Source organism: Phoca vitulina, unplaced genomic scaffold (genome assembly GCF_004348235.1).
Source record: "Phoca vitulina isolate PV1807 unplaced genomic scaffold, GSC_HSeal_1.0 scaffold16, whole genome shotgun sequence".
NCBI lineage: Eukaryota > Metazoa > Chordata > Mammalia > Carnivora > Phocidae > Phoca > Phoca vitulina.
In genome coordinates, this window is record NW_022589719.1 from 23082887 (window position 1) to 23100647 (window position 17761).

The 17761-nt window shown below is 40.7% G+C and overlaps 1 protein-coding gene across 14 annotated transcripts in view; it reads right to left on the reverse strand.

Annotated features, from left to right (window-relative positions):
- PHF21A (PHD finger protein 21A) overlaps nt 1–17761 on the reverse strand; it is a 191199-nt gene that overhangs the window by 38367 nt on the left and 135071 nt on the right. For 10 of the 14 annotated variants that reach the window (XM_032413991.1, XM_032414002.1, XM_032413998.1 and 7 more), the window contains 4 exons: nt 14789–14983; nt 8135–8386; nt 6829–6918; nt 3047–3340 (listed from right to left, as the gene is read on the reverse strand). In XM_032413991.1, the coding sequence (XP_032269882.1) occupies nt 3047–3340; nt 6829–6918; nt 8135–8386; nt 14789–14983 (831 nt within the window). The remainder of the gene's footprint in view (nt 1–3046; nt 3341–6828; nt 6919–8134; nt 8387–14788; nt 14984–17761) is intronic. The other 4 variants (XM_032414003.1, XM_032414000.1, XM_032414001.1 and 1 more) reach the window with 2 other exon arrangements.

The window sequence follows — 17761 nt, forward strand, 5'->3', positions numbered from 1 at the left end:
AAGCAAAATCCATCTCTGGTCACTTGGATCTATTTTCCCTGCTAGAGCATTAGTATTAAAATGGAAGGTAAAGAGTCACCAGCTCACGTTTCCTAACAGGGAAGACTGGGATTTGAGGATAATACATTGGATAATATTCTCATCTTGGAAGCACTCTTTTTTTAGAAGATCTAGTGTAAGTTCCTATGCAACATATAGAAGTAGGGGAATGGGTGGCAATCTGGCAGTTTTTTCCCAAAGAACCCAGGAGTTTTTTTCAGTAGCTTACCTTGGGGACCTACATGAAGGTCTCTGTTGCAGGGGGAGGGTGAAGTAGATAAAATACAAACATAATTCCTGAGAACTAACTGCATCAGTCTAATAGACTTTAAATGCTTTACTTCAGTGCATCATTAACAGGTGTTTAGCCCCATTTCATAGAGTGCTAGAGAGTCGGGACATGAAAGGCAGTGGTATGGGGGATGTAAGTTTGTCTGGCTCTGCTTTTCCGCCAAAAACATGTTTCCAGCCTCAACTCTTTAAACTCTAGCACCCATGTTTTCAGAGCCACAATGTAATGTGGCTTCTAATAAGGGTAAGACAGGGAAGCTCTTATCTGGGGTGGATAAGGAAGCTGGTAATGCCTGACAGGGGAAGGAGACGTTAGACACGTTGTCATAACTGGCACTGCCTTCTTCCTTTTCTGTGCCAAGATGGGAGGCCTCTGAAACCACACAGCTTGCCATGCTTCCTCCCCTGGAGGCAAAGCCTCCGTCCATACCTGTCCTAAATGCACTACACACTGAGGTCTGTGAGGGTTTAGGCTTTGATTTAGCCACCCCTGTATTCAGGCATCACATTCAGCATAGTAGCTGGCAGGTAATCAACACATTTTTATTAAATGAATGTTATCACCCTAAAGGAAACAGAAGAAAACAGGAACCCATCTGGCCTGGTGACACAGAGAACGTTGGACACAGGTTTTGATAACTCAATGAGCAGACTGTGAGTAGTACCTCTGTGGCTACAATATTTATATTGCTTCACTTTTAGCCCATCTATGAGATCTCCTAATTACTATAAATGTGATACTGGAAATGAAACACAGAAAAGAAGGATAGGAGAAAGATCTGAAGTCAGAGGATTCTGAGAATGGAGTCTGGTCTAAAGAGCACCCCTGCTGACTGAGCTTAGTAACCTGCAAGCCTGTTAGGGCAGGTGGTCTGCTAAACTAAAAGAGCGATGACTGGATGCCTCCATTAGATCAACAAGAAGAGAGACCATGGAATTTACTGCTAGGAAAGAAACTCTTTTTTTTTTTTTAATTTTTAAGAATTCCTGGGTACCTTTTTATGGTATTATAATTAAAATTAAAAGCTCTATGAACATGTAAGGCCAGAACATGAAAAGATATTCAAGATCCAATATGAAAAAAAGCAAGTTACAAAATATATATTGTTTAATTTTGGTTTTTGCTTTAAAAATGTTAGTAGGTGCAGAGAAAATATGTGGAGGAATATAATCTGAACTGTTTATATATTGTTTAAGTGTCAGGGGTTAGAATTATGGGGGAAGTTTACTCTTCCCATAGATGATGGAGTGGATGCATTTTGTACATTACATATTTTTGTAATGTTTGAGTTTTCGTTCATAAGGAATATATATTATTGTAGATGTAATCAGAAAAATAAGATATGTAAAATTAAAATGAAACTGAAAAAGTATCCTAAAAGTATCTTTATCAAAAAAGAGGTCAGAGAAAAATACTATTTAGTAATCTAAAAGAGAGTTTTGAAACCACATTCTTTGGAACTCTAAGGCTCTTTCACCAGCTCTCTGGAAGCCAGCACAGGACACGAGGGCAGCTGATCTCTAAACACACTCCTACTCAAACTTCCCAGCTTGAGCACTTCACTATCATATTTTAATAATGAAGTTCTGCTGATACTAAGTTTGAAAACTTAGGACATAAAACATACATAACTAATTTATTTCTGAATGTTCCTTAAAGCATTTTCTGGGGTTTGAGTAGGCTCCCCAGGAAAAGAGATCTGTTTTCCCTTGTGTTTTCTGAGCATGAGGTTTTAGTACCCAGCTTTTTAGTGCAAGGTCTGCTGCATTTATGAGCTGTCTGGTTAGAAAGCCGGGTGCTCTATGCATAAGGATCCTCTGTTCAAGAAGGCCAAGGCAGCAGGAAGCTTCTCATTCCCACCATCTGGCCAGCCTCTCTGAATCATGGTCAGCCATCCAGAAGCAGAAGATTCAGGATCACCAGAGACTATTTTCAGATGAATGAGAACTCAAGCCTGAGCAATTAGAAATAGGTCAATGACTTTTTAAAGCAACTTTCTTGAAAGAGGATGCTTTTCTTTGCAAAATTCTTCTTTCTCATCATTGGTCTTTCTTTAAATAGAATATGGTTAACTGCCTATAAATTCATTTTCTTGTTTTTAGAAGTCTTCTGTCACAGAGCCCTTAAGTATTTTTGGAGGTTACTTGTATTTCTCTAGCCTTGTGTTTTTAAGAGAAAATCTGACTTTAGAAATATACATGAGAGACTTCAATATTTGAGCTAAAACGGCTGTATTCTCTAGAGTTAAAAAAATGCTTTTTAGAAATTTTAATTTTTTCATTTGGTTCTTCATTATCTGTAATAACCAGGGGAAATCTGTCAAATGAAATTCCTTTCCCCGTTTTGTTTAGTCTTCCTGACTTTCACAGTCATATCCTCATCTGGATTCTTATTGGGCCCTTACTAATATGCCATTTTCTGTGTATTATATATCTCTGTGCTTCCAGAGAGCAGCAGAACCCATCTGTGAATTTCAGCTCAGAACCAGCAGGGGGAGCTCACTCCCACAGGAATCTGAATCCACCTGGAAGGGGATGGTGGGAAAAGCAACCCAACTTTCTTCAGTAAGATTAGCCCTTTTGCACTGTGGATAAATGATCACATGATAAGCAACAGGTTACTGACAATGGTGCTGAGATAAAGCATTCTCAGAGCCAGCCCAGCCTCAACGGCAAGGCTACTACTGCCCGAAGCAGATGCATACTCTGCCTGTACCTGTTTTTCAAGGCTTGGCTTGCTAAGCTGTACAGTCTGAGGTCCAGCGAGTCTGGTCCCTGGAGTAGCTATCACAATGCTGGTGAGCTGGGCCATGGGGAACGTTTTGGCTATGGTTGCAGTCTGCCCATTGACGACACGGACGGGGTGGATGGAATTCTGGGAGGTAGGGAGGGTCGTGGGGGTGAACTTGGTCAGCATGACGGGCCTCTGGATAAGTTGAGGAGCTGCAAGCATGGGAGGAGGTGCTGGGGCAATAGGAATGTTATTCTGGGCCACAGGCTTGGGTCGAACCTATGGGGAAAGAGAGGATAATTACCATATTACTTAAAGAAACTTCTCAAGTCTTGTAAGTCTAAGACATTGCCAGGTTTTTCACACTTTGTATGTGAAATGGTATTTAGTACCAATATTTATTAATATTCATTTTGGTGTTATTAATTCTATGGCTGTCAGGATATATAATCTTATAAAAGACTCATCAGCTCTTAAGAGGGTCCAAATGTTACCCTCCAACGTGGTTCTTCTGAATCCAAACCTTAGCTCCCTCTCCCATACCATGCTGCCTCTTCGGGCTGAGGTCAAATGCCTAATCCAGAGGCTGGTCTCACCCAGGAATTGTGCCCAGTATGGTAATAATGCTGCCGCTGGTCTTAATTCACATTCTAAATTTCTTCACGTCCGTGGCTTCAATTCAGCGTGACTCCTTGCTCTCTAACTCCCTGTTCTTGGCTGCTCCTCTAAGTCACCTTTGTGGGCTTCCTCTTCCTCTGCCCAATCCTAAATGTAAGTATTTCTCAGAGTTTGTCCTGGAACCTCTTTTCTTACCAATCTCCTCACTCTTCCTGGGAGTTCTCACCCATCCCATGGATTCAATTACTATCTATGTACTGAAGACGTCCATACTTGGTATCTCAGGACCAGACATCTCTTGAACTTCAGAATCATATACTCAACTGCCTGTCATATATCTCTACTTGGAAGTCTCCCAAGAAATTAAAATTCAACATGTCTAGGGGCTCCTGGCTGGCTCAGTCAGTGGAGTGTGCGACTCTTGATCTTGGGGTTGTGAGTTTGAGCCCCACGTTGGGTGTAGAGATTACTTAAAAATAAAATCTTTAAAAACAACAACAATAAAAAAATCAACATGTCTAAAACTCACCTATTTCTTCCTCCAACTCTCTCCTTCCTCCTATTATCATCCCCTCAGGAAATGGTCTTTTCCTGCTAAATAAACTTCAGAACCATTCTTGATGTTTCCTACTGTACCTCTACTTCCTAAATCCTTCTCAAATATGGCTACTTTCTATCCTCATCCTGCCATCGCTCTACCTCATGTTTGGCTTACTGGAACAGTGATAAAAAATTATGATTAAAAACATGGGGTCAGCCGTGCCTAGGTTCAAATCCTGGTTCCTACCCCTTACTAGCTGGCTAACCTCAGGTAACATACCTGATTTAAGCCAGCATTTTTCAAACTTTCTGTACAGTGACCCTGTGGGCAAAATCTTTTCCCCTTATGCATGAAAGTTTGACCTGCAGTTAACTCTCCAGCTCTGTTCCCCTGGAAACCTGATTAAGGGTAAGAATGTCAACTATGTTACCAGGCAACATTGCTTATGGTAAAAATGATCCCTTACGGCTAAATTGAATCTGAATGGGGAGAATTATAAATACTTGATGGGACACCATGCTTTGGGCTTCATGAAGTGGGGTTGACTTCTGTAACTGGGCATGTCCAGTGTGGGGACCTTGAAAGCCATGGCTATGGAACTGTTACAAGATGCACTGGTTCCTGTGTGGTGTAAGGCTTCTATGCCAGGATGGCTCTCCCACCGTTTCCCTGCACCTGAGCTATCACTGAACAGCTGTGGAGACTGCCATACAGGCTGACGAAAAATGTCTGATGCTGTCTTGCTGGTAAGCTCTGGTTTCTGTCTTGTGCTGAAGTGTGGGCCTTGACAGTCCCATGAATCTGAATATTTAGCTGAACTTAAGATGACCCTGTGTTGGCTGCTGCAGACGCACAGTAGGGAATACATGTCTTCCTGTAACCAGTACATGCATAGAGACATAGACCTATATCTCTGTAAGACAAAAACTTCATGAGACATTACATATGTGCAATGTACTCTAATGTTTCACATTCTGTTTTGTTCATTTTATTTAAAAACTCTGGTCACAATCCATTAAATTGATTTCACACAACCTACTCATGGGTCATGACCCAAACATGGACTAAGCCCTAGGTTCCCTACCTAAAAAAAAACAGTAACTACTTTCACAGGGCTGTTGTGGGGATTAAAATAGATAACCCACAGAAGGTGCCTAGCAGAGTAAACGGCACACAGCAGGAGTCTTCAAACATTAGCTATTATTGTTGATGATGTCCTAACTATTCTTCTTGCCCACAGTCTTGATCATCTCCAATCTATTCTCCACACAATGACAAGAGGGAATTTTCTAAAACAAAAATCTGATCATTTCAAGTATATGTTTGGAAATGTTTTCATGGATCCCCGTTGTTCCTGGAATAAGGCCCAAATTCCTACATAGTCTAGAAGGCTCCATGGGCTATGGCACAATGGGCTTCTCCAGCCTCACCTCTTACCCTAGCCTGAGTCAGTTACATGGCCCAGTATGATCAGCTACACCAAATTGCCTTGTGGTTCCTTAGGCTTACATGCATCTCTCCACACTGGATTTGCATATGGGCTCTACCCTCTGCCTGGGACATTTTTATTCTTCCCCCAAAACTTTGTCAGGCTAACTTTACTAGGATTTTAGGTCTCAGACTGAATGTCAACTCTTCTAGGAAACTTTCTAGAATACTCTTAAGAATGAGTTGAGTGTCCCTCCCATGTGTGGTCAGACTACCCGGTACTTCCCATAATGGACACTGTGATTGCCTGTACATAGATCTGAAGCCCTCTGAGGGCAGAGAACTGTCTTGAAGACTGGCTTTTTTGATACCCAAGGTATTTATTAAGGATCTACTGGATAAATGATTGAAATCACCTTATCTCATGTTCTCAATGCCCAAACCTAGTGCACAGGCAATTTGGAAATCACCTATGTCCACAAAATTCCTTACTCTTCTCTCTTTGCCTGCAACATGGGGCTTCTGATGGGAACTCCTAGCCTTTCTACGAGGCAAGTCAAGTCCCGTCAAAACCCAGACTGGGGCAAACCTGACATCCTGCAATGAGAATGATAAGTTTAGTCCAATTGCTAGAAGAATTCTCCCAGGGCAATATGGGCAAGCAGAGCTGCCTGGGTCTAGGTAGAAAGTTCCCTGTGCAGACCCCTAGTCTAAACTTTTATAGGCAAGGCTTTGTGTTTAAAAATTATGCTTAATACCATTACTTCCCAGAGTAAACCTAAATTTCTCTGGTTTCTACTGGTTAGTTTGGCTATTGTTTCCTTCCCTACTCTCTTTGGCACACAGGAAAAAAAAAAAGTAGTGATTGCATTCGTTCCCCACTGGAAGGCAGGTTTGGCTAAACTTCCAGTAAGTTAACATCATAAGGTTTAAAATGGGGCTATCTTAAATTCTCCTTTTCCTCACATCCCCCTGCTACTGCCTTTGGTCATTGCTAAGAAACCCCAGTGATCAAATAAGCTTCTTCCCAGTATAGAAATCAGCATCTAGAACCTTTAGCTAACTAAGTAAGATCTGAACAAAGCTGAGCTGATAATCACACTTCAGGCTGCTTAAAAAGGGCCCATGAGGACTTCTGTCTCACCTAACCCATCCCTGGGCTTGTCACTGGTTTACTCACCTGCGGAAGAAAGTTTGGACGTGGAGTGAGTCGAGGAGGGGGGATAAACTGTGGTACTTTGATGGGCTGAGGAGGTGTTGCCTGAACCTGCTAAAAAATGGGAAAAATAAATAAACCACAGAGGACAATAATTGTTCAATATCAAAGCTAGGCATTCTTACAGTATTTTTAGCATCACTATTCTCTGGGTCAGGCAATATTTTCTAAAAGTTTTCACTGTAGAATTAACCATCTGAACTAACACTGCCTGAAAAAACCTTTTCCCACCTGCACGTTTTACCCTACAAAGTGAACCAACCGCATTTCTGTGTCCTTACACGCCTAATGTACAACAGAGCAGGCTCGGTAATCTTAGCCAATTTCCTTTGACATTCAAGAACTCTTGCACGTACATATTTTAAAAGTCAAGAATGGATCCAAAGTAAAATCAAACTTGCTGCCTGGCCAAATGGGCTTTTTCCTAATATAAGAGCTTTATCTAGCAGTGAATCGCTTTATTCCTGTAGAGAATTTTCTAACTCTCAGCATTTGGCTGAGATAACTGGTCACTTCTCTCAAGATTCCTGGTAAGTGCTGAAGCTTCACTTTACTGCTATCTCGTTTAACTCATCACTGGTCATCATTCAAAAGCCACCAAGAGCGCTTAGCTGCAATTTTAAGAAGGGACTTTAAAACCACAATTTGGTTATATTTCCCCCAAGCTTCAGAGAGCATCAGTTTCTAAATGGTTTTACCCTAGAATCTCATGAAATGAACAGTTTTTGTTCAAGTAATTCTTCAAGGGATCTTTTTTTCTGATAGTCCTTGGGCACGGACACTGTTAATTTGTGAGTTTCTTGAATATTTTTAAAGTGCCTCAGCTTGTTCTAGTACTTCCTGGGTGCAGCCAATTTCAAGGGATAGTGAACTAAAGGAGTTCAGTGGGGAGTTTTCCCCAAATCAGTAATACAGAAGCAGAGAGTGTAAGCACTCAAGTTTCACAGGCAGGTCTGCGAATAGGATGGAGAGAGCTACATAAAACTGTGTGCATGCCACTACGAAGGACATTCCTCCCCAGGTCAAGTCATACTTTGACTGCAGATAATGCACTGAATGGATTCTGGTCCTTGGTGTCAAGGGACACCTCTACAGTTATTTGAGCAGATAGTAGGAATGCCATATTCCCTTGTCAGCCTCAAGGAAAACTTGATATGGCTGAATGATGAAGACTAAAAAATCCAGCAGGAGCATAAAATGGATATACTCTACAAATGCATATCCTGAACCCTCTCATGTGGGCACACATGAGTAGCAGCTGCTGGCTTACCAGAGTGACTGTGTTTTTTGCCACAATTTGGACAGCCTCTGCCCCAGGCCCAGTGACCTTACTAGACGTCTGGAGGTTGACTGGTGTGTTCTGCACATCAGTGCTGAGCACAGCCTTCTGACTGTTGATGGCGGTCACCATAGCAATGGTAGGTCTCTGGCCCACAACAGAGGCAGGCATGGTCGCAGTTGCTGCTTTCAAGACGAGAGGTAGTGTCTTTGTGGTAATCATAGAAGCTGTAGTTACAGTCTTCTAGGAGACATGGAGAACAGACATTAGGACACTGAAGTGTGGTCCCACTAAACAATATGCTACTAATCCCCAGAAGAAAACAAAGCAATGATTCTTATAATCCAGTTTCTCCATATAACAACATTTCCTTTGTGTACATACAGCACACTTCTTACTACAGGGAAAGACAGTCTCTAGTTTGTGCCAGAGTTTTCAAATTCAGCTTCAAGTTCATAGTAATAACTGCGGACAAATATGGGCACAGGATTTTCAACAATGAATGGGGTGGGTTTACAGATACAGAATATGAGTGTATCTGTTTTTTTATTCTCTGCTTGCTCTCAATTAATTTAAACTCTGTAGAAGTTGCAAATCAATTTGGGTATACACCATCTCTATCTTTAATTGCTACAACCTCATCAATATGAAGAAAGCCATCATATAATTCTGGTTATCTGCCTCCTGTCACACAAATGCTCGGATGAAAGGACAGTGTCTTTTCATTCTTTTGATTGTCACCCTAGAGAGGAGGAAGGGAAACTCACATGAGGATTAGCACAATTGTTGCCTCAGAGGCAGTAAATCCCAAACTCTAGATAATAAAACCTATTAACCACCTAGTATAGTGAATACCAGCTCTTGATACCAAAGGGCTGTGAGTCACTAACTACAATCTTTTCTCTGGAGAACTGCTGCAGAAGCAATCAAAGATCCAGTGAAACATGACAAAGTGGAAGCAAACACCTGCGTTTCAAAAAGCCTTATAGATCAGAGGCGCCTGGGTGGCTCAGTTGGTTAAGCATCCGACTCTTGGTTTCGGCTCGGGTGGTGATCTAGGGGTCGGACATTGAGGCCCATGTCCGGCTCTGTGCTGGACGTGGAGCCTACTAGAGATTCTCTCTCTCCCTCTCCTCCTGCCCCTTCCCCACTGCTAAAAAAAAAAAAAAAAAGCCTGATAGTTGAGAGGACGAGCAGAGGTGACAGGACTTGACTGATCCTCCACAAGAACTTGTGCTCTGGCAGCTGTAGTTTCTAGAGTAGTTAAAGGGGCAGCTACAAAACAAGAAAATGCAAACAACCTTATTACATGGCACACACACCTAATCTAGTGCCAGTACTCACTCAAGATCCTAAAGATCCAAACGTTTCAGGAACATGGAAGTTTATCTGGTCCAACATGCTGGTTCTGGTTTTGATACTACTCCACCTTTTTCTTCTTACTCTATACTGGCACTGTCCAATTTGGTAGCTCCCAGCCACACGCAGCATTTAAATTCAAATTAATTAAAACAAAATCAAATTAAAACATCAGTTCCTCAGTCACACTGTCCACATTTCAAGTGTTCAAAAGCCACTGGTGGCTAGTGGCTACCAAACTGGACAGTGAAGATTTCCGACACTGCAGAAAGTTTGATTGGAGAGCATTGCTCTACACCACTGAAAAGGACCCTGCTCTCCCTGAAACAGACCTGGACAAATCCCCTTGTGCATTTCTATTTCAGTGACTGTGTCAGTACTTGTGTACTAAGTTGGTTTTTTCCTAGGTGCCTGAAACACAGATAAACATCATCTAATCTTTTAATATCTTTATTTTCTTTTGATGAAAACAATTAGTGATCTGGCCTCATCTATCCCATCACAGCCTATAAGCAATCCTTATTAATGGTTTTAATTAAAATCACACAAATCTTTGTTTCCTCTCTCTAATCAGCAACACAGCCATGTCTCATTCTCCTCGGTCAGTGCCTCAACTGCGATATGGGAGTAAAAGGGGAACACTGGTATTTATTCTGGGGGAGGGGGAGGCAGGTCATCTACTATCTATCCATGATGAAAACCAAATAAAAGCTAAATGCTGTTTATCATTAGAAATATGACAGTAGTGTAGGGGCGCCTGGGTGGTTCAGTCGTTAAGCGTCTGCCTTCGGCTCGGGTCATGATCCCAGGGTCCTGGGATCGAGCCCCGCATCGGGCTCCCTGCTCAGCCGGGAGCCTGCTTCTCCCTCTTCCACTCCCCCTGCTTGTGTTTCCTCTCTAGCTGTCTCTCTCTCTGTGTCAAATAAATAAATCTTTAAAAAAAAAAAAAAAAAGAAAGAAATATTACAGTAGTGTAGCAGAAAGGACTGGCTTTACATCACCAGCTATTTGTAATCAGTGTTTTTAACCCAGTGTGATATTAGCCCTTTCTTTCAGTTTAAGACATTAAAATACAAAGACCTTTTCAAATGGTGAGCAAATCACACCAGATGGCATTCAATCTTGGTGCCAACACAGGTTATGGAAGTAAAAGCTCTAATCAGCAGAACTCACTGACATGGATTTTAAAAACAATTGTGCATGCTGTTACTGCTTTGAAAGAGGTCATGTACTTTGTTTGAAACATCCTTGGTTCAGGTAAATCACTATCAATATTTTGAGTCACCCTAAAGTGATTATTCTAAAAAAAAGTCAGTGAAACCTCAAACTCACCTGAATTATATACTTACCATTAACTGCAACACTTAAAAAAACCCTGAAACCTAACAAGTTTGTTGACATCTTAGGTTAGCATTTTATTCTACTTTATAGATATTTAGTTGTGGCTAATTTCACAACATGTATTCTAGCACCTATATAATTCTCTGTATATATAGGCACAAGGCATAGTACTATATTCACCGATGAAAACTTTTTGAAAAATACATCAAGTAACTACTTATTTACAACAGGTATCGACACAGGTATTGCTTAAATCTTTACCTCTGGTCTGGTGCTTATTCTATTCTAGGAGCTTGGGAATATAAACCAAACTCTTGGGAGTGTTAGAGTTTAGAGACAATCTAGAATTTTGAAATCCAAACCTAATGACAACCTCTGACCTGTATGGCAGGAAGAAGAGAAGACACAGGAGAGGAAGGCATCCAACAACAAAGAAAATTATTTTTCTGGAAGGTATGATTAGTCCCTGGTTGATATTGTCCAATTGTGATTGGCTTCAAGATAAGAGAGCAGTTTCCCCACAGTGTCATGAAGAGGTTAATTTTGACAAAATCTAAACTGCACCAACTAGAAATTAATGCAGAAATACATGGCAAGAAGCACTAAAAGCAAACTCCTTTTTTTTTTGCCAAGTTATTATTGTTGTTTACCTGCAGAGCATGAGGTGTTGATTTAAAATAGACTCCAATGAACAAATCAGAACTTACAGCGATTATTATTATGGGCTCTAGTGAACTTCCATATCTATTTTAGACTATTTTCATTTAATTTTGAATGGCAGGTAACTGCTGCGCACTCACATGACTACAAATAGAACCACCCCACTCCTCTTTTTGTCCATTAGGGTTTATTTTCTATTTGGTTTTATTAACTGCATGCTTCTTTACATTTGTATTATATCATTAAAAAGGACAGGATTGTGAATATAATTTGAAGGGTATACCTGCATTCAACTCTTCTCGTCTTTCATTTTTTTTCCTGTAAATTGAAAAAATTTCACAATCTACCTACAAGGATGAATTTGAGTTAACTAAGTAAAGGGGACTGGTCCCCCCACTTCCTATGCCTTGGTCCCTGCTAGCCACCTGACTTCGAATAAAACATTTTCTCTTCCAAGCACCTCCTGTTTGCCCGTGCTGATTACTACTTAATAGTTACTCCTTTCCGAACTTAGATATTTAATATATGCCATATACAACTTCCCATTTGTCCCTGACCTCATGGACCTTTAATGACTCCCACTGACTGCCCAAAACTCCAACGGTTCTGCCATGCATTGGAGGGCTTCTACAAGCTAGCTTCTTTCTGCCTCTGGCTTTATCTCCCTCTCCATTATTGCCCAGAATCCACACTACAGCCACATCAGTCTCTCTGCTATTCCTAGGACACGCATTTACTTTTGTGACTCCATACTTTAGCTCACACAGTTCTCTACATCTGTGATGCTCTTCCCCTCTGCTCTATCACTAAAATCTCACTGATCTGTCCACATCCTGCTCAAGTGTCACCTCATTCATGAAGCACCTCTGATCCCTCTAGTTAAAATTACTCTGTCCTCTGGCCTTTTCACAGCTCTTCACTGGTACTTTCATTTTATTCTTCTTTGTTGGCAGTTTACATTTTCCTCTTCTTCTCTAAATTTTTAAATTCTGTCTTATTTGTGAATCTACCTTCTTCACTGCTTAGCACAGTGTTTGCATATAATAGAGACCCAATAAGTATTTACAGAATGAATGAAAATGATAATATACCAGATTTGAGGCAGGGACCATAACTACCTCTTTGTATACCAGAATCTAACACACCAAGAACACCCAATAAATACTGATTGACAGTTTATCGTAAAGACAGAAATCAAAAACTTAGAGGGTCTCTGGCTTTTAAAATTATACATGTGCATTTAACAAAACAGAAGAGTATAAAACAAGCTAAGCTAAATCAATTAAATATATCAGGTGGGCTACCAGGTGGAGAGATGCCACACAACACTGTTTTGGGGACAGCCCTTCGCCTCACCATCATTCACCTTCCCAAAGCAGGACAGAACTCAGATTACTAGGGAAGGAAGAGGTATTAAAGTATTATATAAGTATTTCCTCTGATTTGTGGGACACGGAATGTTACCTGAACAGTAAGTTTCCATGGATTAAGAGAGAAAACTCGTACATGCCAGGAAACAAGGAATTCTACCACACTCCTTCCCCGTAAACACTTTCTGATCAAACTGTACTTTGCAAAGAGAACAAACTAATCAACTCCAACAAAAGTAATCTGATAAGCAGTCCTTCAGAAGAAATACAAGTCCTGGTCAGGGGGTTTTAAAAGTCAGTTTGAATGCTTAATTTTCAAAGAGCCTAGGAGTGGAGATTATGATAAAATTTATGCTCCAGCTATCTGACTTACAACAGGAATTACTCTTTTTCCTACTTTGGCATTTTATATAATGTTGGCATTTCTTTTTTTGGTATTGTATGGCAGTACAGAAGAGCACTAAATGGACAGACTTTTTCACCAGAACATCCGGGTTCAAATCTCGGTTCTACCACACATACTACCCATACGATTTTCGATAATTACTTAATCTCGCTGTGCCTTAGTTCTCTTTTCTAAAAAACAGAATAATAATAATAATAATAATAATAATATCACCTTCCTTATTAGCGTTGGGATAAGGACTATGTATATTATATGTAAAGCGCTCAGGAGAATAACAGTATACAGTAACTGTGACTAAATGTCAACTATCTTTAGTAACCTTTAGTATTTTTTACAAGTAATGTATTCTTCACTTGAAAAATGTTCTATATGAACCAGCCCAATGTCCATAAACAGTGAATAACCAAGTAAACTATAATCTTTTTCTCTATGTATATAGTGAAGACCTGGTACTGGCACGTAAAGGATGCCCACGCTTGAGTTTCAGAAGATCCCAACGTCCTTGAAATCATGTGCAAAAATGAGTGTTATCAGGTGTGAATGTGTATTATTCTGGGGAGAGGATCCACAGCCTTCACCAGAGTCTTATAGGGCTCGTGATCCCTAAGAATCAGGAACCACTGCTCAACCATCCCATTTTAAAAGGTATGCCCACATTACAGGCAGGTGTGTGGAGATCAAGCCTGAATAGTTTTCTTTTGTGTGTGTGTGTGTGTGTGTGTGTGTGTGTTCCAATAACATTTGATTTATAGATGTTGAAATTGGACTTTCACATAATTTTCATACAAAATAATACAAATACTATGAAATATTTTTAACCATTTTAACCAAATATTAATAGTTTTAACTGAACATTATTCCCAAATATGTCCTTTTTGGTGTATCTTGCCTTACTATTCTTATATGCTAGTTTAAGTGCCCCTTTCAGCAAAAACATCTGCACAGCTATACCAAGTTAGAATGTTATTAAGCCTCCAGTTCCTAGTTCTAGTTTCGACCTGTAGCTTCCGTTTCAGATTTCCTTCAATATATGAGAACAAATTCATATGCTCTGAATAATGGAAACATATCACCCTTCTTCTGAATGCCTTTCTACCTGCTTCCAAGGGTCCCGCTCCTGGAATATCTCCACACCTAACTGCTAAGAGTTCCAGCAAAACAATTCCAGAGAAGGCAGAGTCACACAGACTTTCAGAACAAGTGCAAAGAAATACTTCCAGAAATTCAAAACACGACCTTAGTTCTGTTCTAACACAGAGAAGTGATTTTTTTCTTTGTCACTGTCTACCCTTCCCCTCTTCTTTGGACAGGTGGGAAATCTTAATTTTTGCTCCTCAGTAATACCATTTTCCTTCTGCCAACGCATTTCAAAGGATTTTTACCCCAGTGTATAGTATAAAGAAGTAACCGAAGTAACTTCTGTCTGGTGCTGGCTGAGCTTAGCAAGGTCTGGAACAGGCCCCAGCTCCACGTGGCCGACAGCACAGCGGCCGACAGCAGGAGGTGTACCTGTGAGGCGGTCAGGCCGGGAGAGGGGGCCGCCGACTGGGCGTGCTGCTGCTGCTGCTGCTGCTGGAGCTGGAGTGGCTGCTGCTGTGCTGTCTGCAGTTTGTTTTCAGATGGTGGCAACGGCTGTATTTGGAACTTGTCCGGTTGTTCCTGCTTTACTATCAGGTTCTTCCGTAGCTGTTCAACTACCCTTTTCTACCCCATGAAGACAAAAAGAAAGAACATCTATCAGAACATTGTTTTATCAGCTCTGTGAAATGGGCAGCAACTATACCTCTGACATCTTTCCATAACCAGCTTCATCTAAAACCTGTGACATCTAAAACTGACACATGCAACGCATGAGGAGAAACCAAGAGCATAAGACACACTTTATATATCAAGGGAAACTGAGCCACACGGAGAAGAAAAGATAATGGAGATCACGCAGCAGAGCTCAGATTTCAGCTCCATTATTAGCTGGGTGTGCTAGGCTGGCAGGGTAACACAGCGTAGCTGTGAGGACGTGACTCTGGAGACACAGATTTCAGTTTTGCTACTTACCAGCTCTCTGATGTTCGGCAAGTTACTTAACCTATCTGTGTCTCAATTTCCTGTTCCGTAAAATGAGGTGATTAACAATACCCTTAGGGTTCTAATGAGTACCAAACAAGCTGCTGGATGTAAAGTACTCACAACTGTGCCTGGCGCATTGTTGGTAGTTTTACTTTTTCTATCTGATAACACAGACAGTGGCCATATTAATTTTTGTTATTCACACAAACATCATTTATCAGTTTCAAACATTAAACAGACTTTTTTTTTAAAAAAAAGATTTTATTTATTTATTTAACAGAGCGAGAGCGAGAGAGAGAACACAAGCAGGAGGAGTGGGAGAGGGAGAAGCAGGCTTCCCGCCGAGCAGGGAGCTCGATGCGGGGCTCGATCCCAGGACTCTGGAACCATGACCTGAGCCGAAGGCAGTCACTTAACCAACTGAGCCACCCAGGCGCCCCTAAACAGACTTTTAAACAGAGAAACCTTGATCTCAGAAATATGTCATACAAACAATACTCGTTCTGAATTACTCAAATGTGTAACTCATGAGCAGGACCTCTTTGATGGGATAGGATCTGCAGAAACATGTACATTTGTTTAGGCAGAGGAGGGATTTAGTTACATGGGATAAAAATATAAAAACTAAAGTTTCTTGAATATTCTAGATCTTATTCAAATCCAAGAAAAATGCGTATTTGGATACTTTTTTTTTTTTTTTTAAAGATTTTATTTATTTATTTGAGAGAGAGAATGAGATAGAGAGAGCATGAGAGGGGGGAGGGTCAGAGGGAGAAGCAGGCTCCCTGTTCAGCAGGGAGCCCGATGCGGAACTCGATCCCGGGACTCCAGGATCATGACCTGAGCCGAAGGCAGTCGCTTAACCAACTGAGCCACCCAGGCGCCCTGGATACTTTCTTACTATAATATATTTCAACAGAATGTAAGCTCCAGGGGCACCTGGGTGGCTCAGTTGTTAAGCGTCTGCCTTCGGCTCAGGTCATGATCCCGGGGTCCTGGGATCGAGCCCCACATCGGGCTCCCTGCTTGGCGGGAAGCCTGCTTCTCCCTCTCCCGCTCCCCCTGCTTGTGTTCCCTCTCTCACTGTGTCTCTCTCTGTCAAATAAATAAATAAAATCTTAAAAAAAAAAGAAAAAAAAAGGAGGTAAGCTCCATGAGGGCAAGGACCTATTTTGTCCACAATTATACTCAGGGCTAGAAGTATGTAGCTAAGTAAATGTCTCTTTGCATGATGTGTAAAGTGATGGGGACCGGAGACTAGCAAATGACTCAGAGAACATGTCATATAAAACCATTTGGGGCCAGACTTGGGCTGCCTCTCTTGGCCTAATGGCTAGAAGCAAGTATAAGCAAGTATATACTTTCAAGTGAGTTCACCAGCTGAGGTTTGTTATTTCTGATAAAAATAGACTGCCATGTTCTAATACATATCATGAATGAAGAAAAAGAAGTAAATGAAGATCTTTAAATAAAGGGTTAAGTGAAACCATATGGCCAGGCTGATTTCAAACCCCCCCCCCCACCCCGCCTTATGATCCTAACCAACTTCATTGCACATATCCTCTAAAGAATCCAAACTTGTAAGGTTACTTGCTTAACATATTTGAACATTAAAATATTTATAAAATGGATTTTTAAAAACTTTAAGTCAATATGAAATATATTGTTGAGAGAATTTTTTATATTTTTATTGATTCTTTTCAGGCAATGAAAATATCCTATAAAGGCCAATGGGGCAGGGGGAAGTCTGCTAAACTTTATACTCTGCTAGCACTGCCTCTTTGAGTAGTTAAATTTTACAAAGAAAAGAAAAAAGGATGCAGAGTCCAAAGTCTTTGCAGAAACCAACTGTAGAATAATAAAAAATGCAGATTAATAAAAATATCAAATTCTTATAAAAAATTAACTTTCAAGTCTTCAAAATCCTATTTCTCAAGTATAAAAAGACAGAGTAATTGAACTGATACAGTTTGGGAGAAGGGCAAGTAGCGGCAGTGGTGCTACAGATAATTTTGAGTATCGTTTCGCAGGTAGATTTTTTTGCTTGTTGACTTCAGAACAGTAAGACATTTAACAATTAAATCACTATTTAGAGCTGCTTTCAGTTCTCCTCCCTAAGATATAACCAGCACTAAACAAACATAGTAACGAACTAGCTGAAGTGTAGCATCAGTAGCCCAAGAAAGGGACTCCAAGAACCTCTACAAAAAACCCCAGCTCAAATCAGGGGGAGGAGAGAAACCATGAGGAAATAATAGAACACAAATGTGACACCTGCCAAAAAATAAACTTTGAACAAAAACAGCACAGGAAACGAAGTAATTACTCTACCAGGCACAAAAGGAAAAGGTGTTTTTTTTCCTCTACAGCCATCCCTGGGAAATACAGCGTGCTCTCCTACTTACTACCTAACTGGGG